Source organism: Loxodonta africana, chromosome 18, assembly GCF_030014295.1.
Source record: "Loxodonta africana isolate mLoxAfr1 chromosome 18, mLoxAfr1.hap2, whole genome shotgun sequence".
Taxonomy (NCBI): Eukaryota; Metazoa; Chordata; class Mammalia; order Proboscidea; family Elephantidae; genus Loxodonta; species Loxodonta africana.
Genome location: NC_087359.1, coordinates 68,779,875 through 68,807,684, shown reverse-complemented (window position 1 = coordinate 68,807,684; position 27,810 = coordinate 68,779,875). Strand labels below are relative to the sequence as shown.

At 55.1% G+C, this 27,810-nt stretch overlaps 3 protein-coding genes across 10 annotated transcripts; all 3 read right to left on the bottom strand.

Annotated features, from left to right (window-relative positions):
* Positions 1 to 794: 794 nt before the first annotated feature.
* Positions 795 to 5,195, bottom strand: SPAG7 (sperm associated antigen 7). The gene is made up of 7 exons (XM_064271649.1): positions 5,039 to 5,195; positions 2,350 to 2,417; positions 2,023 to 2,111; positions 1,800 to 1,884; positions 1,592 to 1,681; positions 1,337 to 1,493; positions 795 to 1,215 (listed from the first exon to the last, which is right to left on the bottom strand). Exons 1-7 carry the CDS (start codon positions 5,121 to 5,123, stop codon positions 1,106 to 1,108), a joined length of 684 nt encoding a protein of 227 aa, XP_064127719.1. The 5' UTR covers positions 5,124 to 5,195; the 3' UTR covers positions 795 to 1,105.
* Positions 5,196 to 5,306: 111 nt separating this feature from the next.
* CAMTA2 (calmodulin binding transcription activator 2) lies at positions 5,307 to 19,915 on the bottom strand. 8 transcript variants are annotated; one of them, XM_023556343.2, is made up of 21 exons: positions 19,781 to 19,869; positions 19,465 to 19,568; positions 17,824 to 17,891; positions 17,606 to 17,741; positions 17,142 to 17,228; positions 16,728 to 16,881; positions 16,276 to 16,410; positions 14,788 to 15,728; positions 14,135 to 14,261; positions 12,991 to 13,125; positions 11,084 to 11,199; positions 10,256 to 10,440; positions 9,865 to 9,943; positions 9,442 to 9,664; positions 8,927 to 9,228; positions 7,662 to 7,858; positions 7,255 to 7,438; positions 6,989 to 7,060; positions 6,496 to 6,683; positions 6,238 to 6,312; positions 6,030 to 6,142 (listed from the first exon to the last, which is right to left on the bottom strand). In XM_023556343.2, exons 1-21 carry the CDS (start codon positions 19,809 to 19,811, stop codon positions 6,079 to 6,081), a joined length of 3,603 nt encoding a protein of 1,200 aa, XP_023412111.1. In that variant the 5' UTR covers positions 19,812 to 19,869; the 3' UTR covers positions 6,030 to 6,078. The 8 variants fall into 8 exon arrangements, with proteins under 8 accessions (XP_010594834.1, XP_023412113.1, XP_023412114.1 ...); XM_064271643.1 differs by having other exon boundaries at positions 14,788 to 15,527; XM_010596530.3 differs by having other exon boundaries at positions 17,142 to 17,213.
* Positions 19,916 to 21,407: 1,492 nt separating this feature from the next.
* Positions 21,408 to 27,438, bottom strand: INCA1 (inhibitor of CDK, cyclin A1 interacting protein 1). The gene is made up of 7 exons (XM_064271642.1): positions 27,276 to 27,438; positions 25,808 to 25,893; positions 23,862 to 23,975; positions 23,199 to 23,238; positions 22,745 to 22,938; positions 22,150 to 22,300; positions 21,408 to 21,935 (listed from the first exon to the last, which is right to left on the bottom strand). Exons 2-7 carry the CDS (start codon positions 25,849 to 25,851, stop codon positions 21,789 to 21,791), a joined length of 690 nt encoding a protein of 229 aa, XP_064127712.1. The 5' UTR covers positions 25,852 to 25,893; positions 27,276 to 27,438; the 3' UTR covers positions 21,408 to 21,788.
* Between the last annotated feature and the right edge of the window lie 372 nt (positions 27,439 to 27,810).

Here is a 27,810-nt window from a genome sequence, read left to right as displayed (position 1 = left end):
GCAGGGAGAGGTGTTGGTGTCTGGGCTGGTAAGATGGGAGGTGAAGAGGTGGGGGCAGGAAGGGGAGGCAGAGAACAGATGTGTAACTTCCTGGAACAGGGAAGAAGAGGTCTTGGTCAGAGAGGAAGTTGGGCTGGATCTAGAATGACAGAGAAGTTGAAATTTTGAGGGGAGGTTGGGGGAAGCAGGTCCCACACGTGAATGATGCAGAAGAGGCACTGAGGGTACACAGAGCCTGCTCCAGGAGAAGGGGAGCAGGGTGGGGAGGGTCTGGACACCACGAGGGGTGGGGAACTGAGGGTCTGCACACGCTGAGAAAAGCTGGATCAGATCTGCCCATAAGTTGAGTGGTCTGCAGAGCGCTGTGTGGAGGCGTACAGGGAAGAGTGAGTGCTTGGTGAGGATGACGGTAACACCGACAACAGCAGCTACACGGCTATGGAGCTTCCCAAGGTCTGGAACAATTATAACTGCTCGATATATGTGACCTGTGTTACCTTTGAAACTCCATCAGTTGGGTACAACCATTATCCCCATTTTATGGGTGAGGAAACAGGCAAAAAAAGGCTGAATAACTTATGGTAACAGAGCCAGGAAGTAGCAGAGCCAGCACCCCAGCCAGGCCATTTGGCTCTAGGGACTGTGCTCTTAAAATGCTCAATTTTATAAAACCAATGTTTGGCCATCTCTGATCTACAAAAACAGCAATTTTATGCTGTTTGACCTAAAATGATTCCCCTTCCCTCTGCCAGTGGCTCTAGACCCACCTTTGTCTGCACAAATAAACCAGGATGTTGGGTCAGACAGTGTTTATTGAATGTGAACTAACCCCATGAGGAAAACTCCAAGGAGAATGGAGAATAATACAGATTAAATACCCACCTGTGCATTCACACTCTCGCGCGCGCACACACACACGTGCACACACACACACACACACCCCACATACGTATCCAGGCTCCAGCAGTGACGCATCAAACACCTGCTGTCCCAGCCCGAGTGATAGCTGGAGGGAGGTGGTTCGGAGGGGGCTCCAGGATGGGTTTCATAGCAGCAGCCTTGTCTCCCCCTCCCCTGCCCCGGGGGCCAAAAGGAGCTGGGGTGCCTAGGAGGTAGGTGGCAACTCTTCTCCACTCTGCCGTAGACGCTTCTTGGCTCGGATCTCATTCATGGCCTCTTCAATGGAGCGTGTGTCCCTCTTGTTGGCCACAGGCACTGGGGACAGAGAAGAGGAGGCTGGGGAGGGCTTAGGGGCTCTGTGCCTTGGCCTCCACTTCTCTCTCCCCACATCCTGTGCTCTTCTCCCAGCCCTCCCTGGGCGCCGCTGTGGCCTCACCACAGCCATAGGTCTTGTTGGCCTGTAGCATGTGGGCCGCATCCTTGGCTGCCCCCTTGCCGATGAGGTGGCTATACTTGTCCTTGTAGTCACTGGCGGGGCTCACCACCACAGGTCCCTGCTGGGCTGCCTCCTCCTCCTGCTGCTGGGCCAGCTCCTAGGAGTGCAGAGGTAGGGCAGCAAGGTGCAGGGCCTGGCCCCAGCCCCTCGCAAGTGGTAGGCTGCAAGTCTCGAGGGACAGCCCGCATAGCTCACCTTTAGCTTCCGTTTCTCCTCAGCTTTCTGGGGGTCCCACTCTTCTCCACGACGGTAGGACTCCAGTTCTTCATCTGAAGGTGCAAACTCCTGAGGAAGAAGGAGGTAACGGGGCGAGTTCCATAGAAATGTTTTCTCTCATTCCCCTCCCCCAAGGAGTACAAGCTAAAACGGGGAGAGGGGAGGGGAAAGATCTCTGGCCTTTCACCTTTTTGAAGATCATAACATAACGACACTCATCATCTTCTCCGAAGGAGAAAGATGTCAAGCCAGCCACTTCTACCACATCGTGTCTAGAAAGGAAGGGCAGACAAGACAGAAGCCATTGAGCCAAGGGGGTTCTAGTGTCCTCCTCTCAAAGATTCCCCTGCTGGCCCTTTCAAGCCACCCTCACCACCATGTCCTGCCTCCCCCAGCCCAGAGATACCCACAGTATGCTCCTCTCTATCTTGTTCATTGGCTGAAACTTTTTCTTGATTTGCCCACTGTCTTGGATGAAATCTGACACCTCCTTCTCCATCTTGGGAGGGGAGAAAAGAAAAGAAGATATAAGATGATGGCTCCACCCAACACCCCTCTCCCCCTACAGGGCCAGTAGGCCTTCTAGACCTCCCCACACCTCTCCTAGCCTCCATGCTGCCACTGGCTTTCAGACTTCACCTCTCTCAAAACATTTTCAAGAAAACTGAGCCCTCAACCTTCTAACTCTAAGGAAGTCCTTCCTGAAGGCTGCCTTTGATCTCTTCAATTGTTCTCACCCTTTTACGAAACTCCACTTTCTGTTGTTTCTCTTGCTCCTGTAGTTTCTTCAGGCGGGCAGCCTGCTCTGGGGGTGAGAAATGGCAGCATGAGGCCAGGGCCGGAAGCACGAGCGGGGAGAGTTTGTAAGCCTTCAAAGGAAGTCTGGTGTCCACTGGGAGATGTCAGGCTGGGACAGTAAGACTGTTAATTCACCAAGCACTTACTGATGTGTACTATATGCCTGGCACTGTGCTAGGCCCTGGGATACAAAGATGATTAAGATGCAGCCTTGCTCCTCAGGAGTTCACCGTTCAGTGGGAATGACAAAGATTAGAATCCCATTGCCCAACCTCACTGGGGAAACCAATTAACATTCATTTAATGCCCACAACATACAAAAAGCTAGAGAAACAGAAAACTTGGGGAGGTGAGGGAAATACATTAGGCCCCTGGCCTCATCTCATTGTCTACCTAGCAAGAGGGAAATTATTTAACTTCCTATATTTTGTAAAACCCCCCACTTCCTACTTCTATTAGGCACGATCAAGCTGAAATGGCTAGTCTGACTCCGTTCTCCTTCGGGAGTGTAGGTCCCCAATGCAGCTGCAAAAGAATCTTACCTAACCCTTCTCCTCTTCCTCACATCCTGTCTCTGCACCAGACCCTCTCCACTTCACGGAGCAGGGGTGTTGTGTGGAGGACTGTGGGCCATAGTATACTCCTGGGCCTGTACCTGGGCCCTCCACACCTGCCTGTCTCCCCCTTCCCCCCATGTGATCTTATTGCCTCTGGAGCTTGGAGCATATGCCTCTTCGCACTCCCGCTCCTGCTCCTCAGCCTGAAATGCCCCTCTCCTCTCTTCTGCCTTTTTAAACCTTTAAAAAATTCCTTGAAGCCCACTTCTGTGGAATCTAAATCCCTCCTGCTGCAATGAAGCTCTTTCCATTTTTCTAATCACTCCATGCCGTTGCACACGTTGTTCCTTCTGCATGCAGTGCTTCTCCTCCCCTTGCCAACTCTGAGATCTGCCATGAGTCAGTCACTCACTTCTTCCTCCAGGCTTCGAGAGCATGTTTCAGACACCCACTATGGCACCTGCTGAGAACTAACACAATGTAACTTTGTCTCCCCTACCTGACCATGAGCTCCCAAAAGGCAGGGATCCCATTCTGGTCCTGGGTCACGACCATCTAGAATGGCCAGCGGAAGCTCTCACCTCTCTGACTTCCAGAGCACTTATCTTTAGCACAACTCACTTCCACTGCTGTTTCTCTAACTGGTTTGTGAGTTCTCTCTTTCCACCTGTGGAGGTGGCATGAGATTATGGATAAGAATTTAGGCTCAAAAGTTACAACTGGGTTTGAAACTCTGCCACTTACTGTGTTACCTCAGGCAAGTAACTAAACTCTGAATTTCGGCTTTCTAGTCAGGGGCCGCTAGCGATTCCTGCTTTGACAGTCGCGATTAGCATTAAATAATCTCAGTTCCCTGATCCCATTATGTCCCCTCCTTCCTTGCAGCCTTCTGCCTGGAACACTCTGCTTCTCCCTCCCTCACTGTATTACCTATTCTTGAGATCCCGGCTCACTGGACCACTGCTCACTGGACCACTGCGGGCTAGGTTAGGACCCCCAGGTAGACGCTCTCACAATTACTTCTCTTTCACAGCATTTATCAAGTTGGTTATTAAACCTGGGTGACTGCTTCATCAATGCGAGTCTCAGCCCCGGACTGTGGGCTCCTTGAGGGTACTCCTGGCCCCTAGCGCACAGCAGGAGCTCAGTAGATGAGGGATATTTGGATATCAAGCAACCCTTAAGCACTCTGAAGGCACCCTGCCTGCCCGGGCCCGCCTCAGGCGAGCGGGGACCGGGTGCCGGGACGGGGCTCGGCCTCGGCCAAGGCCCGCGCGGTGTTGGGACCTGGGGTCCACCCCAAGGCAGTCATTCCACCAGTCTCGTTCATTCGGCGTAGCGGGAGCAACCCCGGACGGCCGAGACCACCCGCCGAGCCGCACCCCACACGGGCAGCCGTCTCCCGGTGGGGGGACTACGGCCAATAGGACGGCCGGGACATCCCCGTCCCTCCAATCAACAGCACGACCCGCGCCAGCAGCTCGGGAATTTAAGGCCACCGACGCCAGGGGGCAGAAGGGCACCAAAAGGAGCCAGCAACCAATTGGAGGTGCTGGGAGCGGGTGGGTCGACGAAAGGCCGAACGAGAGTTAATAGGTAGGCCTTTAAGCGAGATAACCAATAAAGGTGAAAGGACCGTGAATGGGCATGCCCCGAATCCAATCGAAATAAAGACTGGGAGCGGAGAAACGAAGGCCGGGAAGTGGGTGGAGCCGAGGCGAGGTCGAACACGCCTCTCCAATCCGACAAGAGGATGGGTGGAGTCGGAGGCACCCAGCCAATCAGAGCACGGCAACAGCGGACGGGCAAGCCCATCGACTAATTGATAACAAGGACTGCGGAAGACCAGGGTAGGAGAAAGCGGCAGGAAGGCGGAGCTAAGCTTCAGGTAGCCAATCCTTGCTCGCTAAAAACAGCGGGCGGGTCTGCAGCCCTTTTAGGGACTCTAGGGGGCTCGGAAGGGGCCTGTGAGGGGTCTTTCAAGGTTGAGGAGGCGACAGCGTCCAAAGGGGGAAGAGTGCGGTCCTCAGAACTGGGCGAGGAAAGGCGGCTGTGAATTTGGGATCCTCACCTCGGGCCTTGCGCCGAGTCTCCTGGTCACCGAGGCTGGGAGGCTTCTCCATGGAGCTCAGGATGGAGCCCAGTAGGTCCGCCATCTTGGGAGAGACTGAGAGGAGGCGGTGCGTCTTAAAGGGAAGGGCGAAATGCCTTTAAGGCCGGAAACACGTCGGAGGCGAAAAACCGTGCGTCCGCCCCGCCCCGTCGGACGCTGCCCCGAGACCCGCCGCGGCCGCGGCCGCCGCCGACCCCGCCTCCCGCCCCGCGCGGCCCCGCCCCCGCAGACAGAGGCCGGAGGCTGGCTGGTGCAGCGATGTTTAATGGCAATTCGTAGAAACCAAGCCCATGCACACGTAGAAAGTGCTCGTGGAGCCGGCGGGGGGCCTCCGCCGCGCCGGGGAAACCACAAGCCCGGCCTTGCAGCCCTCCCCGCGGCGCCTTAAATAGATTCTTCACTATACTCTGTATGGTACATTATGTACAAGCCCCCTCCCCTCCGGGGACGGGGCTATATATGCCTTCTCCCCTCTGGCCCCGAGGTTGGTGGCCACGGTCGGGGTGACGGGGAAGACTGGCAGCAAGGGAGGGAAACAGACGCAAACATGCGGAGCCGGGTGGGGGCATGGTCAGCCCTGAAACACGAGGGGCGCCCGCGGCGAAGGCAGAGGGGGACCGAGGTGGATACATTCAGAGACGCGTCGAACAAATAAATAAGGCAAGTCAGGAAGGGGCCGAGTCGGGCGCAGGCAGGGGTGGAGCCGTGGAGAAGGGGCAGGCAGGGCTCTGTAGATCACAGCTGAAGATGCAGGTATGTGGGGCGTGGGTCTTCTGGAGCCAGGGGCCAAAAGGGGGCGCGACCAGGGTGTGAGGAGCAGGGGGTCAGGAAAGGGAGTTGAGCACTTCGGAGTGGGGAGGAGGCTGGAGACCTGTGAAGGCCTCCCGCAAAGGTGAAGGGGCAAAGCTGCCGACTGGGGGCTCCCCCCTCCCCCAGAAAGCCCTCTCCCTGTTAAGACTGCAGGAAGCGCCCCAGGATGGTGAGAGGCCGTGGAGAGGTCAGGTGGCCAGTCCGGGTTGGGGAAGCCCTTCCAGCTCCTGGTTCTGCTTCAGTTCCCTCATCCTGCAGAGACAGGGAAGGAGTCAGGAGAGCAGGGCCTCACGGAGGTGGTGGGAGGCAGCCCCAGCGCCAAATGTCAGCAGGAGAAGGGTGAACACCTGTGTCGGCAGCGCCGCAGGAATCTCATGATCTTCCGCGCTGCCTGGTCCTGCTTCTTGGTGAGGAAGGAGCCTCTGGTGGAAGAAGAGATGGGGGAGACCTACTGAACCCCCAGGCACCCCTGCCCTCGGCCCCTTAGGAGCCCTAAGCAGGGAAGAACAGGCTGCTGAGCAATGGGGCATTGGGGGTCTGTGGAAAACGGACAGGGCTTAGCGGGTAGGCACAGAGGGCTACGGGCTGGGAGGCTGAGGCCGTACTTGCTGCGAGCAGGCAGGGTGCCCGCGGGCCGGTGGGGAGGCCCTGGCCGCCGGCGGTAAGAGCGGTAGTGCTGCTGGATGAGCACAGCTGCTCGGCGGCTTTGCTGAAATCGCTTTTGTTCATAGTAGCTTCGGAACTTGCTCTGGATCAGGATGGCTGCCTGGGTCATCTTCTTATAGAGTGCAAACTGCAGGGGTGGGAGGAGAGACAGGCTGGAACGGAGGTACGGAGACCAGAACCCCTGCACATCACAGTTGATGCCAGTCTGGTTCTCTAGCCCACAGGGTCATGGGAAGACTGAATTACCACAGACACAACCTCACCCCCCGCTCTCCTGCCTGATACCTTCAGTGCAATCCAGGTCAGCTTGTGGAGAGAGAAGGGGAGTTAAAGCTTCGCCAGCATCCTGGATGCTCTGGGCTGGGCTGCGGGTGTGGGTGTGGGGGTGTGGGGTATGGCTGTGGGCCTGTTTTCAAGAGACAAGGGGCTCACCTGCTTGTACTTCCTGTAACAGCGCTGGATCACAGCTGCTGCCACCTCCTGCTGCTCCTTCAACCGACGGCCCTAGGGGGAAGGGAAGTCTCATCACCTAATGACCCACCTATTCCTCTCATGGACATCAGCTGACCTGTGCCTCCAACTTGCCAGGGGTCCCCTGACCCTTTACCCTATCTAAGATCTGCTTCCTCTAGAAGAGTCCTGGGAGTCCACAGTCTCCCCTGACTCGAGATTTTAATTCATCCCTGAGGATCCCTGACCTTATACTTCCGGAAGGCCGTCTGGATGACTCGGGCTGCCTCATACAGTTCCCGCTGCTCATGATCCGATAGTGTGAGCAGGGCAAAATCACTCTCCATCTTGCCACTGGCAGATGCGGAGAGGAACTCTGCCCAGGAAGGTGCTGGAGGGATAGCCAGGCGACCCCGTTCAAAGGGCGGTTCGCTGTAGGGGAGGGGAGAAGAGATGTCACACGGCACCTGCAGACCCCCTTGTCCTGCCTAGGGATGGAGGGAGACTCCCAGCAGCACAGCCTGAGAGCAGCAGCAGCCAGTTCCAGTTCCCTTCTCAGAGGCCCTGGGGCCTCAGCCAGAATGGAGCCTCCTTCCTCCTTCCCTCCCATCTTCCTTTGAAGAAGAGTCCTGAAGCTTTGTCCCGAGCTTGTCACCTGGGAGGGGCTGAGCTAGGGAAATGGTCCACATTCTCCAGGTAGCTGGCCAGCCAGGACATGGTCTCACTGAGCCCTACAGCCCCTGTCCGCTCCCGCAGTGGGGCTCCGGCCTCTGGCAGCCCCATGAAGTCTTCCTGCTTAATCCGCTCTGGTGTGGCTTCGATGATCTGCTTGGCCAGTGAGATCATGTCCACCTGGATGAAGGGAGAAGCTAGGTGAGCCCTGAGGGGCCCCAACGACCAGAAGTTTCTGTCCTGCCAAAGCTGTAACCTCAGACTTCTCTCACCGCCAGATGCTGAGGCCTCAGGGACTGTTCCCCCTGCTAACTTCAGCTCTCGGCTATTGTTCCAGACTCATTTGTTTGTACTTATGGGCTCCCACTTGGGGGTACAATCCTCTGTGTTGGTAAGTTGTGGAGGATGTAGAGTAGGAAGGACATACTCTAAATGGGGACTCAGGAGCTAAGCAGATGAAGGACTTCATCGCCCTTCCATGCTGATCACCCACTGTCCACCCAGGTCAGCCCCATGCCAACCAACCAGCACAGGCCATGCCCACAGCAGTCTTTCCACAGGCCTGGCCATGAAGGCCCCCTGCCCTTTCCACTCTCCAAGAACCAGCCCAAGGCTTGCCAGCCACATGGTACCTCACTGAATGGCTCCAGCCCTCAACCCTACACCACTTCCTGCTGGCCACACTCCTTGTGATGTTCTCTATTTTTTTAAACTTATTTTGCTATCCCATTAATCCATTAGCCTCTCTAAAGCAAATATGTCCCCAGGTTCTAACACAGAAGTATGCCTGGGTACACCTGAAGATTCACTGTCACTCATTTACTCATTCCACAAGACTTTCTTAGCTTTTACCCTGTGCAAGCCTCCCCCACCCCAGATCACTGCCAAGTACCTCCATCTTGCCAACCTCTCCCCTCCATTCATCTTCCAGCTGCCCTCCATCACCCTGGTTCCCCAAGAGCCTGGTCCCTTCATGGATCAACAGGTAAGTGATTAGATACCCCTACAACCCAGCTCTAACTGAAGGTAGGCCCCAGAATTTTTAGCCTCTGATTCCTCTTGGTTTCTGAGTCATGAAGCCTGAAAGAAGCTAAGTAAAAGGTTACCTTGCTTGTTTCAAAATGATGGGGAACGGCCCCTTCTCAAACTGAAGCCAGAGTGGTTCTGCCTCTTGGGTTGCCTGCCTCAGCCCACCCCTGCACCCCAGTCCACGTCTAGCCTTCCTAATTCCATCAGCGTAAACAGTACCGGGATCACATCCACAGCGGGTGGGCTGTCAGATTCCTCTGGAGCAGCCCCGTCATCTGGGGCTGAGGAAAGAGGCTGAAGTGAGGGTCGGGGCCCTTTGAGGTTGGTGGCCTCATAGTCCATGAGGAGTAGGGGTGCTTCTGGGGCACCAGAAGAGAGCTGGCCTGGGACCATCTCCATCGTGATCTCTGGGGCTGGCAGAGGAGCAGGCGGAGGACTGCTGTCTGGGGCACTAGAATAGGCTGAGGTGACAGAGAAGGTGCCATCTGACAGCTCCGAGGGCGAGGAGACACTGCTCAGACCTGTGAGGGGAGGGAAGAGAGGGCAGCAGGAGTCACCTGCCACCCCTCAAGTCTCTTCCTGCCCATCCTTGTGCTCAGTCTCCCTGTCCATTCTTGCTACTGTTATCCCTCACCCCGCCTCAGTTTGCCTCCTCTCCTGTCTCCGGTCTCGGCGTTGCTTTGGCCTATTCTCCCACTCACTTCGCTCTCTAAAAGTTTAGGGGCAGCCCTCACCAGTGTCTGGGCTGGAGGAGGGTGGTGATAGGGCAAGTGGGGGCTCAGTGGAAGCCTCCTGTCTCTGTAGTTCCTCCAGGCAGCGGGCAAGGCGCACGTGACCCCGGGAATGTGCCACAGAGAGGGGCAGCCGACCCAGAGAGTCAGGAATGCTCAGTGCCTGTCGGTTCCAACGGAAGAGGAGCACAGCAGCTTCCAGGTGTCCCAAGGCACAAGCCCACATCTGAGGAGAGGGTAGGGGGAGAAGGACGGGAGGAGCAGAATGGGGGTAGAGGTGAAGGTGAGGCCAGGTCCTTCCTCCAGGTTGCTGGGGCTTCAGTCCCAGCCCTCCCACTCCTCCCCTGCATCCTTCACAAGCCTGTCCTCAGCTACACCATTCTTGTTGCAACAGGCCGTGTATACTCAGCAGTCCAGCATCCTCACCAGGGGGGTGCAAGAGAAATGATCCACGTTGAGCGGGTCAACCTCTTGCTCTAAGTCCAAGCTTCCAGTCTCCACACTCCTGGAGGGTTTGGGAGAGGGACAGCAGAGCCCAGTCAGGGAGAAAGTGGGTAAAGTAGAAACATCCAGAAGTAAAGGGACTGGGAAGCAAGCTGTCTAGAAGCACTAAGGTCAGTGGGATGAGGAAGTCAAGAGATTCATAGATTCAAGAAGATTAAGTTAAAGTCAGAAAGTATCTTCTTCCAGCCCCACCCCCTTCCCACAATGGCCCTAGTTCCCCCCTGGCCGGGCTCCAGTCCTCGAATTCCTCCTTGGTCCCCTGGCACTTCTGTCCCAGAAGCTGTCCAGCCCCCTCCCCACTATCCCTGCTTACCGCCACTGGCTCAGGGTCTCGATGAGGCGGGCGTAGCCCTGGGCAGCAGCCAGGTGCAGAAGGCTCATGCCCCGGAAGGGGCTTCCGTGGGCCAGGCGTTCAGGACTCCTCCAGGTGGAGCGTGGGATCATGCTCTCTACCAAGACCACTACTCGTGCCTCGAACCCGGGGCCCTGGCCTTCATCCTGCAGTACACACACCCTTATGCAGAGACCTGAGAGTCTAGTTCCTGGCTTGGCTACCTAACATGGGTCCTCCCAGTCTCTAACTCTGCCCTTGCCCGCCCTCCCCCCACTTTCTGCTCCAGGCACCCACCACCAGCACCTCTGACAGGCCATCAGTTCTCCCAGTGTGAGTTCCTCTGTAGCCTGAGTCTCCCACTGCCCCCATCCCCTCTGACAGCCTAGGCCTCAGGCCACCTTGTCCATGTTGTGCCCTCACATCCGCTGAGATTGGCAGGGTATCCACAGATGGTTCTCCCCCTCAGAACTGAGTTCCTCTGAGCCTTTCCCCAGTGCTCTGCAGAGACTGGGGACCCACAGAGCTTTGAGCCCCAACTCTTCTGATCCCCTCCCCCGCCCTCTCCTTCACCACCACCCTCCTTCAGACCAGAAATAGTCTGAAGCCTGTCATGCCAAGAGGGTGCCCAGAATAGCCACTCTTGCCATAGGGCGGGTGTGGGAGCAGGGTGATGTCAGGGAGAAGGGAGAACTGACTGAGGAGGCTGGGACAGGAGTGCAAGGAGGGTCAGACATAGAGCCGTTTTCTTTAAGACGACCCCGCCTCCGCCGCCCCGTCCCCGACCGCAGACCTCCCTCATGGAAGTACCTGGATTGGAGGAGTGTCAGGACCCTGGCAAGGCGCCTGCCCAGCTGCTGCTATCTCAGCCATCCGCTTCTCCATCTGCTCCAGCCGCTCCAGTATGGACATCCGAAACTGGTTGTCTGAGGGGAATGGGGATGGGAGACTGATTGAGCAGGGTCTAGGTGACGCCCTGAACACCAAAACTGGACCTGTCCCAAGATCTGGGAGGTGAAGACATGGCATCAGTTTTCTTGACGATACAAAGATGGTAGGAATTCCAAACCAGCCACTGAGCCTCCAGCCACCCCAAACCGCAGTCTACACACATTCTCCCGCCTTTTCCTAGGTGAAATCTTCTGTTAGTTCTCCTTGCCCCAGACGCTACCTTTGTCCCCCATGCTAGGGCTGAAGGACTCTGGGGTCCCTCCTCTTCTGTTAACCACTGGCCAAAAGAGCTCAGGGACTGAGATTTGAAAGCACCACCCCCTCCTCCCGGCCCCCCGCAGCTGTCCACAAAGAGGATGGCGGGGGGAAGGGAAGGTGACAGAAGAATAGCTACGTCCATGCCTCCTCCTCCTCCCCTCTACCCCATATACAAATACACATGTGCACGCATGCACACACACACACATACCCCAAGCTATATCTGTCCCCTCCAGAGATCACACAAGGACAAGGAGGGGAGGCGGGAGGGGATCAGAGCCCTGGGAAAACAGGCTCAGGGAGACAGGGTGGAGGCTGGGAATGTTCTGAGATGCCAGGACTAAAGTAGACAGGTTAAAGGGGATGGAGGCATCGCGATGATGTGGGTAGAGAATGATGGGTAGAGACCCTGCTATAACACAGAGGAGGGAGAGCACAACAGATAAACAAGGCAAAGGAAGGGGAAAAAGAACAAAAAAGAACTGGGGGAGAAAACCAAATAAGCAATTAAGAAAGTTGAGAAGAGAGGGCAAGTTGAGACACTGGATTATGAAATGGAAATGGAAAGAAGAACAAGGGAGGAGACCCGTGGGAGAAATGGTGAAACAGAGATGAGACAGGGACAGAAAAATAAGGTGATGCAAAGTCCCAGGGCAGGACCCAGAGGCCTGGCAAGATCCAAAGGCGGACAAACTCAAGTCTGAGAGACAGGCGACCCGGCACACACTCGGGCTTTATGTGGCTTGGGCACCTCCAAGGGGGAGACAAACCAGGAGCCCCTGAGCAAGATGTGGGTAGGCAGGGAGACAAACTCAGCAGGGGCGACAGCTGAACTGAGAAGCCGAGAGGCAACAGAGACACCAAGAGGAAGAAAAAGAAATGCAAACCTCAAAAAGAAGCAGGTACAGATGGAGACAGTTCTCAAAGCCACAGAGAGGGAGAGTCAGTACCAGGAACAAAAACAGTTCCAGACTTAAATAAACACACACATATACGTACATGTGTATGTTTGTACGAAAAATTACACTACGATGTTAACAACGGTAGATATCACTGAGTAGTAAGATTATAGACCATTTTTATTTTCTACTTTTCTGTAATTTCCAAACTACCTATCATGAACACGTATCTTTAAAACTACAGGAAGGAGCAATGAGAAATTTAAATGCGTGTGTAAGTGTACATACGCTGATCGCATCACATACGTATTGCTCTCGATCCTGGCCGTGCCCCAGCCTCTTGGCCTGGCTTGCCTAGATCCCATCCTTTGGGATGGAGAGGACAGGGCAAGAACTTGGATAAAAGGGAGTCTAAGAGTTATGGGGAAGAGGAGGTGAGGAAAACTTGTTGCTGCATTCAGAAATGACTGATGAAAGAGAAGCTGAAAGAAGGGTGGTAAACTGGGGGCTAGGCAGTAGCCACCTGAATCCTGAGGGGTGCAGAAAGCATGTAATGAGACTCAAAGGTTGTGGAGCTGGATACTTGAGTTCAGAGGGCTAGGTACTCACCGTCCAGGGACAACCAGTCAAGCTGAGTGCTAGGCAGCGACAGGAAACGGCGGGCTCGATACTCAAAGAGCACAGAGGCAGAAAGAGGCCCCTCCCGCCCTGCCACCTGCAAAGACACCAGCCCTACCTCATGGGCTGGGGAGGGCGGTATCAGCAAGAACGGCTCTCCCTCCTGGGCTCCTTCACTGGCCACCTGGGTCAGAGCCACCAGTGATCATTCCATATCTGACCCACCCTCCCCCTTCCACCAACTCCCCTGCTGTGGTCCAAGAAGCCCTGGCATCAGTGGCTTTGGCACTACTGGGAAGAGATTCCATTCGCTTGAGAACTTAATACCTACGATGGGCCAGAGACTCCTTGGATTTAGACCCTGTTTTTAAGAATGTTCATTATTCAACACCAAGGCCTAGAAGCTGAGGTCAGGAGATCTCTGCATTTTACAATCTGATGGGAGAATAAACCCCTTTCTTGATCCCCCAAGATCCCAAGATGAGAGTCTGGAGGTTATGATCCTGTTACTGAGGTGGGGGAAGGCAAGACACTGTCGGGTAACAGGGAGGAGTCTCGACGAGTGCTATCTGACAGAATTTTCTGCAGTGACGGAAATGTTCTGTATCTGCGCTGTCCAATACGGTAGCCCATATGGCACTTTTGCACTTGAAATGGGGTGAGTTAGAAAAAATGAGTTTTTAATTTTAACTTAAAAATTAATGGCTACTCTACTGGACAGTGCAGGCCTAGAAGCCAGTGTCCTTCAGTCCCAAGACTGGTCAGAGGAGACCAACATCTCTCACTTCTCACTCTTCCAAGAACTCCCTGGGCCAGAGTCAGAGACTCTTACTCCAGCTGAGCCAGGTGGCCAGCACAGACACTGGCGATCGCCTTGGCCAAATGCCTGATCTTACAGAACCGGAGGCCAGGGCACCAAGAAAAGAGCTGATTGATCCAAGGTCACTAGGTAGTTAGTGAGTAGGTTTCCTGGACCAGAATCTAGGCTGCCTGACGCCTAAGCCCAAGCTCGTCCACCTGCTGAGGGAACCTGCGCATAGCCTCAGGACTGGACGAGATCCTTGTCCTCTCAGGAACAACACAACACCATTTATTCCCAGCGCTTCCCTTCTCCTACTGTTCCCAATCCCCATACCAGGACAGTAGCAGCGTAAGACACCAGGCTGGACAAGTGAGGCTGGCACTGCAATGTGATCAAATACACAGGAGTAATGCTCGGTGGCCTCAGTCCACGGACCCGTGATGAGCACCTTGACCCCACCCTGCAGACAGAGGTCAGAGAGTCACTTGAGGGGGAGGTCTGTTGGGCATTCATTCACTCTTTCATTCATTCGTTTAGACCCTTAGACAGTATCTGCTTCATGCCAGGCTCTGTGCCTAGGTCTGGGGTTAGGGTCTAATGACCCAGTGGGGTGACGTCAGCTTGTTGATCCCTCCTCCCCAACTTTGCTGCCAAGTGGTTACTAATCTCTATCTGAATCTGCCAGAAAGGGGGAACTCACTGGTTCCCCCAAGGTTAACTCATCTGCGGAGAGTTCTCATCAAGAAGTTCTTCTTTTCAGCTAATTTATCCCCACTTTCACTATGAGTTGGAATCGACTCAACGGCAATGGGTTTGGTTTTTTTTTTTTTTTTTTTTGTAGTTCCTCCTCTACCTCTCTGGGGCAACATAAAGCAGAACTTCTTCCCACTGCTCTGTGGCATCACTTGGGTTGGTGGCACCCAACGCAGTAACTCATGATGTCATCCCCCTCCACCACCGTGGGAAGAGATAGGCCTGAGACTCACCTCTGGGTAGGACCACTCTGGGGAGAAGTCTGTGATGGTGCTAACGGCAGGAGAGAGCTGGGGGGCTGGTGCAGGGATGCTTGGAGCTTCGTCACTGATGAGTTCTCCCATAAGGTCTGGGAATGATGAAAGACTGAAAGGCTCCAGTTCGCCGGCCCCACCAGGTCCTCCAAACAAGGCTTCCCCTCTTCCTGCCCTGCCCACTGGCTCTAGGGGGGCAGGTGAGGGTGGGGGTGAAGGAGGGGGTGAAGATACAGGTGGGGCAGTCCCCTGGGCCTTGAATTCCTCCCCACCGTCATCATCTTGGATGAAGAAGCAGTTTCCTCTTCTCCCACCTGCTCCCGACTGCGGAGGGGGACCCCGAGCAGCCGCCTGGGGCTCCAGGGCAGCTGCGGGCTCTAGGGCAGGACAGGGGGTATGCGCAGCCTCTGCCTCAGGGAAGTCTGGGCTTACTCCTTGTCCCCCTCCATATGTCTGGCCCCTCTGGGGGCTGTTGAGAAAACGATCAGGGTCAAAGGCAGGGCTGGGAGGATCGGGTGGGGCAGAGGGCTCAGAGCCTACAACCACAGCCAAGCTCACGGAGGGCCTAGGATCAGCCTGGGGAGCCAGCTGTCTGGTGGGTGTCAAGCCCCCAGTTCGCTGCTCCAGTCCCGTCAGCAGGAGGATTGCAGTGCCTCCTCTGGACGAACCTCCTCGGGAGGTAGGGGGGCTAGGTCTGATCTCTAGGGGTTCGGCAAAGCCTGAGGAGGAGGAAGAGGAGGAAGAAGAAGATGGGGAGGTATGTGCCTTGGGGAGCTCTGGGGGAAGTGGGGCTATCAGTGGAGGAGGCTCAGGGGGGTGGGGATGGGGGACAGAGGTCAGGGTTAACGTTTGGGGCTCCACTTTGGGGGAGATGATGCGGTGTTTTGTGCTGCTGCATTTGTGAGTAAGGCTCCCGGAACCTGGAGTGGAGAGGGGTTGGGGGTAAGACACATCTTTCTCCAACCTTCCCCTACTGGAAGTCTTTGGAGACCAGAAGTGTAATACTGATTGTGGCCACTGGGAGGCAGCAGAGGTTTCCCCTTTACTTCCTCACACCCCTCCCTCCACCAAAAAAAAAAAAACTGAACAAGCACTGCAAGGGAGGACTACAGGCTTGGAACAGTAGCTGAAAATAGGTGAAAGCATTGAAAAAATAAAAAAAGACAAAAAGCAGAACCAAGGGGACGCCAGCTAGGAATAAACCATGGCTGGATGTGACTGGTGTGCTGGGTGGCCAGGAATTGCTATGGGTAAAAAAATTAAAGGGTAGATGGCAGAAAAGCGCACAGGCTGCCAGGACTCTAGAGTGAAAGAAGCCAGGGAACGGGAAGGCCTCTGTTCACATGGCCCATCTTTCCCGGACATGCAAATCAGCATGCAAATTCCACCCAGACAGATTCCCCTAGGCTTGTGTAAGAGCCCTATGCACAGATGGGAAGAGGGCCCCAGTGTCAGGAGATCACTAACCAAGGCCCCCACTGCAGAGACAGGCGTGGGTTCGGGGCGCGGGCTTGGTCGGGTGGGTGTCCAGGATCTGCTGCACCAGCTGTTCCACAGAGAACTCCTCTGCCCCGTTCCCACAGCTCCACTTGATGCCATGAACTAGAGGAAAATTGGGGGGAAACGCTGTGGGAACCCCACAAAACAGCTGCCAAAGTACTTTGATGGCTCCTCCAAGCTCCAAGACTTCTGGCTGGGCGAGCAGAGACCAGCAGCCTCCAGACTGCTGGAACATGTAGCTCACAGCCGTCCTTTAGTCCCTTCTCCATATTCCACCCAGCACCCCCATAGAAAAGCATCGCTCTGACTTGGAGGGAAATGGTCACCCACAGGCTTCTGGGTATGCAGCCCTGGCCCCTTTGAGGGGCTCCTGTGTCTGTGCTCCCTGGTGGGGCTCCACCCTAGCCCTGCCGCCTTACACATGGGCTTCAGCTGTCCCAACAGCTCCTCCCGGGACCACTTCAGCCACTCTCGACGGTCGTTGCTGATGGAACAAAAGATGGGGCTGCAGCCCTTTCCACAATCCTCCAGGGCTGGGACGTTCAGGTAGTGCACAAGGACGATGTCGGGGTTCTAAGAACACAGGGTACATGCACAGAGAACATGGGGTCCTGAGGCCCCGGGGGCTCAGCTTCCTAGACCTCACTTCTTTCCAGGGCACCTCCCGACCTCACCCCCAATTTCTGGCTCTCTCCATCCCCAGCCCACTCTCTCTCCTTCCCCGTCTCCTTTCCCCACTTAGAACCTGGCGACCCTCCCACTTCATCCTTTTAGATCCCACTTCTCTCAAGAAGCCAGGGAGACTCTGGCTCCCTGAACTCTTCCATCCTTACCTGGAGCAGCCAGTAGCAGCGCCGATGGAATGTGGGGACGATGGAAGAGTGAACGTAGCAGCCATAGAGACACTGCCAGGAGACAGGCTGGGGTGGGGGGAGGGCTAGTCTGCTCCCCAACTCTTCCTCTGTTCAGTCCCTTTGCAGGAATCCCAATCTTTCCACCAGTTCCTCTTGACCCTCTCCCTACCCCCACCTCTTTCAAGTCACAGATGAGGGATGGGGAGAACGGAACGGTGGGGCAGGCCCTACAAAGAGGACTCTGGAAATCAGAGGGCAGTATAAGGATGCTTGGGAGGAATGAAGATTTGGGGAACAGAGGTTCATTACCTGGAGCCCTGAGGGAAATGCAAGAGAAGTGGGGGGCTGAGCATGTATCCTTAAGAGGGAAGAACGGCCTAAGGCCTGAAGAGTCGGGTCATGGAGGGAAAGGGGAACCAGGGAGTAGATGCCGACACTCTTACCTCCATGCCCTGGACCTTCAGCTTCATGTGGTCCTCTCGGGTGGTCTTCCCATCCTTCCGCTTCTTCCAGAGGTAACCATCCTTTCGGTATTTCACCTTCTTGCGGTTGTAGAGGATGATGGAGCCATTCTGAGGTCTGGGGAGGGGAGGGTTGGCCTTGAGTTCTGTGAACAGAACTTGGGACCCCTGCCACTCCCCACCTTTCTTAACTTCTTCACCTTGTCTTTGGGGCACACGATAGCCACTCGTCATGCTTCTCAAAGGTGATCAAGTAGGATGCAATCTCCTGTAGGGCAGAAGACACTCAGGTGGGCGTCCCCTTTATAAAGTGTCTCAGCCTGGCCTGAGTCATCCCCTCAGAGTCTGACTCTCTGCTGAATTCTGACAGCTAGTGGATGATGCTTCCAGGTATCCGGACCCAGCAAAGACCACTGCACTCCTAAGAATCCCAGGCTTCACTACAAACAAAAATCTAACCTTCCCTCCTTCTCTCTCTTCCAACTGGGGTCTTTATCTTGAAGCTAGATTCAAGTTCTTCACCACCCATCCTCGTACTGCGTATTATTTTACTCTCCCCAAATGCCATTTTTGTGCCACTTCCTATCTCAAAAAACTTGAACGGCGTGACACTGCCAATATTTTCAGATTCCTCTGCCTGACTCTGAGATTCTCCCTGACCAGGGACCAAACGAGTGTTCCCACTGTTTACCAAGACTGCGCCTAACACTCCTGCCTGGTCTGTGGATTCTTCCCTGGACATGTCCTGAACGCTCACTTCCTGAGTGGTAGTGCTCTATCAGCCTCAGATGCCACGTGCACGAATCTCCAGGTTTGGAAACCCTAGACACCAGACAAACCAAGTCCCTTTTCAGATACTCTACGAAGCCCCGCTGGCCACCCTGGCCATTCCTGGAGGCTCTGCAGTACTTACGATAACACACACACACACATATCCTTTTATTGATGGCTCTTTCCTAACGTCAAATCAGTAATTATCATCGATGGCAGTGGAGTGGGTTAACTACATGCAGGAAACCCTGGTGGCGCAGTGGTTAAGTGCTATAGCTGCTAACCAAAAGGTCGGCAGTTCAAATTCGCCAGGCGCTCCTTGGAAACTTTTGGTTGTTGGATGCCTCTTCTGGATGGCAGGGGCCTTGTGTTAGACACCTTCTGTGCTCCCCCACATGGCATTGCATGTAGTTAACCAAAAAAACCAAACCCGCTGCTGTCGAGTCGATTCCAACTCATAGCGACCCTATAGGACAGAGTAGAACTACCCAGTAGATAAGCTGCATGAGGTCATTCGGGTTCTGTATTTACGTCACTGGGTCCACAACAGTGCCTGCCTGTATTACAGAACTAAATGAGATAATGCAGGTCAAGTGCTTAGGACAGTGCCTGGGATGGAAAAATTACTTTACAGATGGTAGCTATTACTTTTACCCAGGTGTATATGCCAAGAAGTGAGCCCCTATGAGGTCCACATTTTTATATCAAAAAAAAAAAAAAAAAAAAGCAAGCAAACCCACTGCTGTTGAATCAGTTCCGATTCATAGCAACCCTATAGGATAGAGAAGAACTGCCCCATAGGGTTTCCAAGTCTGTAAAGCTTTATGGAAGCAGACTACATCTTTCTTGCACAGAGTGGCTGGTGGGTTTGAACCGCCAAGCTTTTTCAGTCAGTAGGCAAGCGCTTTAACCACTGTGCCACCAGGGCTCCTTCTATGTCTTTATACCTCTTCTATGATCCCCCAAAGCCCTACAAGACAGTGCTTTGCACTTAGGAGTGTCAACCCATTTTACCCTCTTCCAGACCACGAGGTCTTGCTAGGCCCACAGCCCCAGGCTCCCTAGAAAACCTCATTTGTATTCCACCGTAGCCGCTCTGGAGGCAGCAGCGGACAGCGAGGAAGACACTCCAGCAGCTTCTTGGGGAGAAAGATCTTCAGGTGGCGGCTGTTCTCTAGAGGGAATCAGAAGGGAGGACATAGTGTGTCACCCCTGACATCCCTGTGACAGCCCAGGCAAAAGGGGCTGAAAGCAATTCAGAGGATTGGGGGAAATGGAGGCCACGACAAGGGGAGCAGAGCAGGGGATCCAAGAATTAGAGGGTCACCCTAGTGTGGGGAGGGAAAAAGGCTATGCCCAGACTAGGACCCTGGCTTGTGAACTCACCAGCAACCTCAGTGGTGTCCTTGGTATTCATGGTGAGGGCTCCGGGGGGCAAGGTCACCCCCGGCCTGAGGGGCCGGGGGGAGGGGGAGTCTGTGCTGGGAAGGGAGAGAACAAGGTCATGGCAGAAGCCCCCAAGAGAACTGGGTCAGTGTATTTGCAAATGACGAGGAAGAGAGAGGAAGGGGCTAGACTAAGATGCCAGGGCAGAGGCAGGGAATGGAGGTGGGGGAGAACGCAGACAGGGGGCCAGGAACCAACCAGAGCAGGGACACAGAAAACCCAGTCTCAGGAAGAAGCGGGGGAGGGGAGAGGGTTGGGCCTCAGAGGCACTACGGTTTGGCCTGGGGCTGGGACTCAGGGCAACTGGTCTCCCGAGGATGGTTTGGAAAAGAGCCTGAACGCTGAGGGGAGAGCAGGGCGTTAGAAGACACACCCTGAGCTCCTTCTCTATTTGATTTTTCCCAAGGGGAAGGGCAAATCTGATAAGCAACCCTAACGGACTCTCTCTCCTCCAGGCTGCTCAGGGCCTGGCAGAACTTGGGCTAGACACCCCGAACCCAGCTTCCCACCTCAGGACAACCCATGTTCCACTCTTAGGCTAACAGGCCCTCGGCGCCCTCTATCCAAACACCTCTGCCTGCCCTGGCCTCCAGGCCTACCCTACCCCATCTACCACTCTAGCTCCGCCCGAGGCCCCCACCCTCGTAGGGGAACAGATGGAAGCTGGAGGAGGCTCAGCGCGGGCTCCACCAGGTGTCGTGGATGGAGAAGGGGAGGAGGCCTGTCCCAGGCCGGCTGTGTGCACTGAAGCTGGGGTTGGGGTAAGGACTCCGCCCCAGGGCGCAGGTGCGCACTCGCGGCTAGGCAGGCTGCCAGGGTGCGGAGCGGGATTGGGCCCTGGGCTGCGGGCCCCGGGGCGGCGCCCGACTCCGACGCCGGCTCCGCGGGGCGGCCCCCACGGCCGGGCGGTGGTCCCCGAGGACCTCGGAGGTGGGAAGGTCCCGCCCGCACAGAGGGATGTTCTGGAGAAGCCGCGGGCTGAGTCCGCGGGCGCGCGGCGGACGAGGGAGCGTGCGGGTGGCGGGGCGCGGGGTCCCCGGGACGGTCCCCGGCACGAGCAGTTCCGCCGTGGGACCCTGCACGGAGCGGCGCCCCCTGGCGCGGGGGAGGAGGACGGAAGCGGGAGGTGGGGGCGGGCCGGGAGGAGGGACGGTGGTCCCGGCGCGGCGCTCCGCGTCCGGAGCGGGTGAGCTGCGCCCCCTGGCGCGGGGGCGGAGAGGCAGGCGAGAGGCCCTGGCTCTTACCTCCCGGGGTCCCGCGGGTGACGGCGGCAGCGGCCATTCTACCCCACACCGACCCCCCCCAGCGCCGGCTGACAGCGGCGTGCTGCGTCACTGCGCACGGGGCGGGGCCTCCCAATTAAGGGGACGGGGTCGGGCGGGAAGCGGGGTCAGCGCGTGTGGGGCTCGGGCCTCGGCTCCCAGGTCCCTGAGCCAGCGGGGGACAGGCGTGCTGGGGGCGGCATTCGGGGTCCCGGAGGCGGAAGCCCCGCCGGCGGACGGGACTCGGGTCGGGGCGAGCGGGGCGGGGGCGGCCGTCAGGTGCTGGAAGCCGCGGGGCTGGGCGGGGAACGTTAGAGTGACTCCCGCTTTTCTTCTTGAATTTCGGGGACCCAGCCCGGCTTCGCTTTAGCTGGGTCCCCGGGGAGGGGAAAGGAGCCCTTCCCCGTTAGCCTTCCGTCCCTCCTTCCCAGAGAGAAAGACACATCGGTGCTGAAGCTGCTTGCTTTAATAACAGAAGGGAGAAAAGAGCGCACGGCGCCAGGAGCGGGGCCTGGAGGGAGCCCTGGGCTCCTGTAAGGCGGGCGGGTTGAAACGGGAGGCCGGGGGCACCTTAATGCCTAGCTCCAAGGATGGCAAAAGAAGCTGGAAAAGGCCCGGATGCCAGAAATGGGGGAACTAGTCCGCTGTCCAGGAGGCCGCAGTGTCACCTTTGGGCGTGGATGTTTTTACTCCTCAGACTCAAATTCCATCCGCCAGGGACCATACAGGGGCCTCCTACTGGCTGTGACAGTGCTGTAGGAGGCTAGGAAGCTAGGGCCCCGGGAGAGGCAAGACTCCTCCTGGCCCAGAGGACTCCAGGGAGACCAAAGCAGCTGTAACGATGAGAGAAATTGAAAAGGAATTCTGGAAACGTAGATCTGTCTCTGGATTTCGTAATCCCCAAACCCAGGTACCTTCAAGTCTCTGGCTCTTACCTACTTTATTTTCTTCCTCTCAAACCCTAGACAGATCTCCCCTGTTTTTCCATGCGAGATCAGGGATCCACACCACCCTCCACCATGCCGCTGAGTTCATCTCCAGCCATACCTGGGCCCTGCCAGGAGTGAGGAAATGGTCTGTGGGCTGCTCCTCTTCCAGATCAGGGTATCCAGTGGTGTGGGAAAATCTTGGGCCCTCTCCACCAAGCACCAGGGGCTCAGAGGTTGCCCCAGAGCTGCCCCACTGGGCCTTCTTCAGTCTGTGGAGACTTTAGACTTAGGAGAGGGGCCTGGACTCCCTGCGTCTCCATTCTTCACCATTCTGCCAGAAATACTTCCCGCTGGGACCCAGGGGTGTTGTCATCTGATCTCTAAATCTCTATTCCAACTTTCTGCACTCCTTATAATGAAGTATTTTTGGTCCTAGGACCCAGAGGTGACCCCTATTCCCCACTAACCTCCAGTTCTATGGTGTACTTTCCTGTTTTCAATTAGCCGGTTTCCACTTGATCCTGTGGCTCACCCTCTATCCCCCAGCTCCCACCTCCTTTCCACATTATGGAAATTCTGCCTCAGTCACACCAAGCCCATGGCCAATCCTCCATCTCCAATTCCCTGAAAGCTCTCAACAGGGTCCTTGGCTCAAACCATCCTCCCCTCAGACCCTGCTTGGCTCCCAGAGTCCAGACATCTCTCCTCCTTACTCATCAATGATTCTTTGGCGCCTCCTTAGATCCTCCAGGTGATAAGTGACAGCTCTTACCCGGGCTGGGATGCCCACAGGTCCCTGCTGCACCCCTGCCAAACGTGGCTTCCTTCTCTTTCTTCTGCAAAGCATCTCTGGGGGTGGGAGCCCCCCAGGAGCACACAGGCCAGCCTGGGAGCGACCAGTGGCTCTCTGTACCAGAGAATGGAGAAAAGCAGCTAAGGAGAAGAATGGATCTCACAGGAGAGCTTGGACTGACGTAGGGAATCGGGTTTTGGAAAGCCCATGGCTATAATCTAGAAAACATGATGACTGACTCACACAAAGGATGGCCTGGTCAGTGCTCTGGTTGGGGACACCAGAGGGAAGGGGTAATAGGGAGAGCTGGGGACAGGATGGCTACGGGTGTATTTTTAACAGAGAATTGTAGAAGGACAGAGAGTTTGTCCTACCAGCATGGGTGGAATGTACTGTTCCTCCATCCAGATGGGGCTGTGAAACACAAAAAGTGGGCTAGTGCAGGGACAATACAAACCAAACCCCGTTGCCGTCGAGTTCTTCCTTACTCATAGCGACCCTACAGGACAGAGTAGAACTGCCCCACAGGGTTTCTAAGGATCACCTGGGGGATTTGAACTGCTGACCTTTTGGTTAACAGCTGAGCTCTTAACCACTGCACCACCAGGGCTCCACAGGTAGGATACCCATACCCAAACTAAAGCAATTGTTGTGGAGTCGATTCTGACTCATAGTGACCCTATAGGGTTTCCAAGGCTGTAAATCTTACATAAAGCATACTGCTACATCTTTCTCCTGCTGAGCGGCTGGTGAGTTCAAACCACCAACTTTTTGGTTAGCAACTGACTGCTTTTACCACTGCGCCACCAGGACCCCTTCCAGGGAGGATACCCCGACCCATATTACTTCTCTAATGACCTCTCCCAACCACCTTTCAGGCATTAGGAGCTATAATATCCATCAGCCAATGAGGCAATTACCCCTAAAAAAAAACCCCGAGATAGGGCTTATTGCTGCATGGCTTTATGGTAATTTAAAATTGTACAGCCTCAGCTCCCCACCTCCAGTGAGTTCCCATTTTCTCCCTCACTACTCACCTGGTCCTTTGACTAAGCTTCTCCCAGAAGATGTCTCCGTAACGCTGAGGTGTCATTCTGAGGTTCTGGGAAGGCAAGCTGGGGGGTGGAGATCGGCTGACCACCCTGGAACGCCTGAGGTGAGGACAAGGTAGGCTTAGGTCTGGCTCTTCCAGCATCTGCTCACACCAAGGATTCAAGGGCCCTGTCTTTCCATGGGACCATATAGCTCACCAAGCTCCCTGCCTTAGCCACTTCAGTTGAGCAAGGTAGTGAGGCCTCGGATTTAAAAGGAGATTGGAGCTGGGGTGAGGGTGGAGACTGGCAATTGTTGGAAAGTCAGATCTCACTGAATCTCAAGCTTCTAAGCCCCACAGCCAGAGAACATCTCATATTTAGCAAGTGGGGTTGCTTGGCTACTCGGGTGGTGTGACAGACAGGGTTCCTTTTGGTCAATGCAAGGATCCTCTGTTTACTCCTGTTTGTCTCCCTTATCTCAGAAGAACGAATATCCTTATAGACAGGGAGGGGTGTGCAGAGCTGTTTGAGAACAGTGCTGTTCATGTCCAAAGCCTCCAGATTGAATGATGAGTGCCCTTCTGATCTCCAGAAGTGGAGAGTCCTAGGGCTTAGGCCTGAAGCCCTTTATCTTTTCTATCTCCATCTTTCCTTAGGTGACCTCACTCCTTTCCATGACTAAATACCACCAATGTGCTGATAACTCCAGATCACTCTTTCCAGCCCTGGCTCCTTCCCAAGGCTCCAGACTTGCCGGTTCAACTGCCCACTCAACATCTCCTCCCCAACATTCTCCATCTCACTGAAAGGCACCCCATTTCTAGGCCCAAATACCTTGTATGCCTCACTTTCCCTTACCTCCCCCATCCAATCCAGCAGCAAGTCCTGTTCCACATCTAAAATATACTCCGATTTGACCACTTCTCCCCATTTCCACTCCCACCACCCTACTCTAGGCCATTACCCCGTGCCTGGACTGTTACAATAACCCTCGTCTCTCCCTGTTTCCATTTCCATCCTCCAACTATCAGTTCTACATAGAGCGTTGAGTAAAATCTTTTAATACATGATCACATGAAATAATATCAGGTTCGAAATTTACTTCACAAATAACCTGGGCAGCAGTGAATAGTATACAGTAGTGTATAGATGAAAAGATTATCCGTATAATACTTAATAAATCTGAGTGAAAAGGGTATGTTGGGTTCATCATTTTTTCTACTTTTGTATTTATTTGAAATTTACTTAATAAAAAAGATGCCAAAAAAAAAAGTGTGATCATATCACTCTCTTGCTTGAAAGCTTCCAGTGACTCCCACTGTCCTTAGAATAAAATCCAAACTCTTTTTGATGGCCTATAAGGCTCTGTAGGATCTGGCCTCTGCCTACTTCTCTGACTATACTCTCTACTTTTCCCTTGATCACTGTCAGTCACTGCTTCCTGTTTCTAGAACTTACTAAGCTTGTTTCCTTCTTAAGACTTTCATGTGCTACTATAAGTCAGAATAGATTCAGCGGCAATGGGGATTCCTTTTTCTTGCTCCTGTTTCTTACCATGACTAGCTCCTTCTTATTTTTTAAGTCTCAATTCAAACTCACCTCCCCAGAAGTCTTCCACAATCACCTTATCTAATCTTGTGTCCCCCAAAACACTGTATTTCCCATTATAATCCTGTTTTATTCATAGTACTTATCACTAGTTGAAATTACATTTGTTTACACAGTCTGTCTCCTCTCTCTAGAGCGTAAGCTGTATGAGAGCAGGCCCTGTCTTACTAGTTGCAGTGTTTAAAAATGATATGGTGAATAAATTAAGGAATCATCAATCCCCTGAGACCAGGCATTGAGTTTCCTGATTCTTGTTTCCTACTCCTCTCAGGACAGAACTAAGGCATGCAATCCTCCCTCCATTTTGTCTCTGTCCTCCCTATTGGGCGGGGAGGACTCACTTGGCAAAGGGAATGAAGTTGTCTCCATCTTCCTGTACCTGCATGACTGGACTGGGCTGGATGGCTGGACCAAGTTTCCTTCTTGGCTTTGGGAGGATAACAGAAAATGAATCATTCACTCATCTAATAGCTCAGGGGGTAAACCAGTAGCAGATTTAGAAATTGGGAAGAGGGTATATGGGTCCCAAAAAAGGAGAAACAGCATAAAAGGTTAGTTTTAGTGTTGGACCGGGTATATTAGTTGAACATACAGATTGAAGATGGTGAGCATAGGAAAGTAAATTTTCTGAAGCTAAATGTATATAGTAAGTGAAATTTACAGTTGGAAGTTCAGTGACTGAACTGGCAATATGGGATGATAAAATGAAAAAGGACAACAGGTGGAGACTGCATGGGGTAGGGGCATTTGAGGGTAGTTGGTACAGAATTGGTGGTTAGGGGCAGTTAGAAAATTGGCAGAACTGAACATTGATAAATAAATTGGGTATAAGTGGTTAGTGAAATTTAAGTGTCCACAGAGTGGTCAATTGGTGACAGGGAAGGAAAGGGCAGTTGGCAATGTTGATGGGTAAAGGTGAACAGAGGAGTCAGTTGCACAGATCCAGAATTAGGGGCAGCCAATGATCACGTGAGAGCTAGCTGTGGTGTGCAGAAAAGACAGTTAAGAATACCAGATGAATTAGGAAAGTGAATTTAGGCAGCATAAAGGACAGAAAAGGCCAGGTGGAAACTCTCAGAGGTGAACAAGTATATTCAAGGGCAACTAGGCATGGGGTGAGAAGGCAGTTAGGTGAGGTAAAAAATGGAGAGAGGAATATTTAGGGCTGGCTGACAGATAGGGATAGTTAGAGCTGGGCTTATAGGGCAGGTGGGGCCTAAATGGGATGTCCTGGGCCAGAAGAGGGTGAGCAACACTCACGGTCCAGTTGGGAACTGAGGGGCATCCAGACCTCGGGTAATTGGTCCTAAATGGGTGATGGAGATGTAATGGGCAGTACGAGGCTAGGAGGTAGGCAAGGTCTTGAAGGGCAACCGAGCCTGTGAGGGTGGATGAAGACCTGGGGGTCCACGCTGGGGCTGGGGAGTTGGTCTGAGTCTGGGGGCATGAGGTAGCCCTGCCCTGAAAGGAGGGGCCGGGCCTGAGGGGGGAGCTTGTGCCCCAGCAGATGGGCTGGAGGTGCGGCCAGAGCCTTGTAGGGGGGACAGCCAAGCCTGGGGGCATAACTGGGGGTCTGGGGAGGCAATCCTGCCTGCGGTGGGCGACCCATGACTGAAGGGACTAGGTTGGGTTGAGGGGTGGCTGGGGCCTGAGCGCACAGCCCTGGCCTGAGGCGGCACCCAGGCCTGAGGGGTTTGCTTCTGTCTGAGGCGAAGACCGCGACCTGGGGGGACAGCCGAGCTTGAGGGGCAGGCGAGGACAGGGCGCCGGGGGCGTGGCACTGCCGCCGACTGCTCTTGGCCACAGCACCTGAGGCAGCTGCGCGGCGAATTCTAGAACGATAGGCCCGGAGGGAAGGAGACAGGCGACGACGAGAACCGAGGGAGGAGCCGGCCGGCGTCTCGCGCTGGGGGCGGGGCCTGGGCTGAGCCGCCTCCTGGGCGGGGCCCGGTTGAGGCTCCGCCCCCTGTGCGCGGGTCAGGGGTCCGGGTCCCCTCCAGGGTCCGCCCCCACCTTTCCCCGCTCCTCAGGCGCTGGCGACCCTCGCCAGCTTCGGCGTCTTGCTTGCCCTTCTGCCTCCGCAGCTGGGTTCCCTCGCCCCCATGCGGTGGGTCCCGCGGTCCTGGCAGCATCGCCCCTTTAACGAGAGCAGGCCGGGTCGCTCCCTACCCCTCCCGGCCCTTCTCGGGACGGCGCGCGTCCTCCGCCCGCGCGCGCGCCCGCCGGCCCCCCGCCCCTCGCTCCCGCCCCAGCTCGCGCTGCCCGGGCGGGCGCCGGCCGCTGGCGCCGCCGCTGCTGCTGCTGTGCCGCCGCCCGGGGCGCAGGTCCGCCGCCCGCCGCCCGG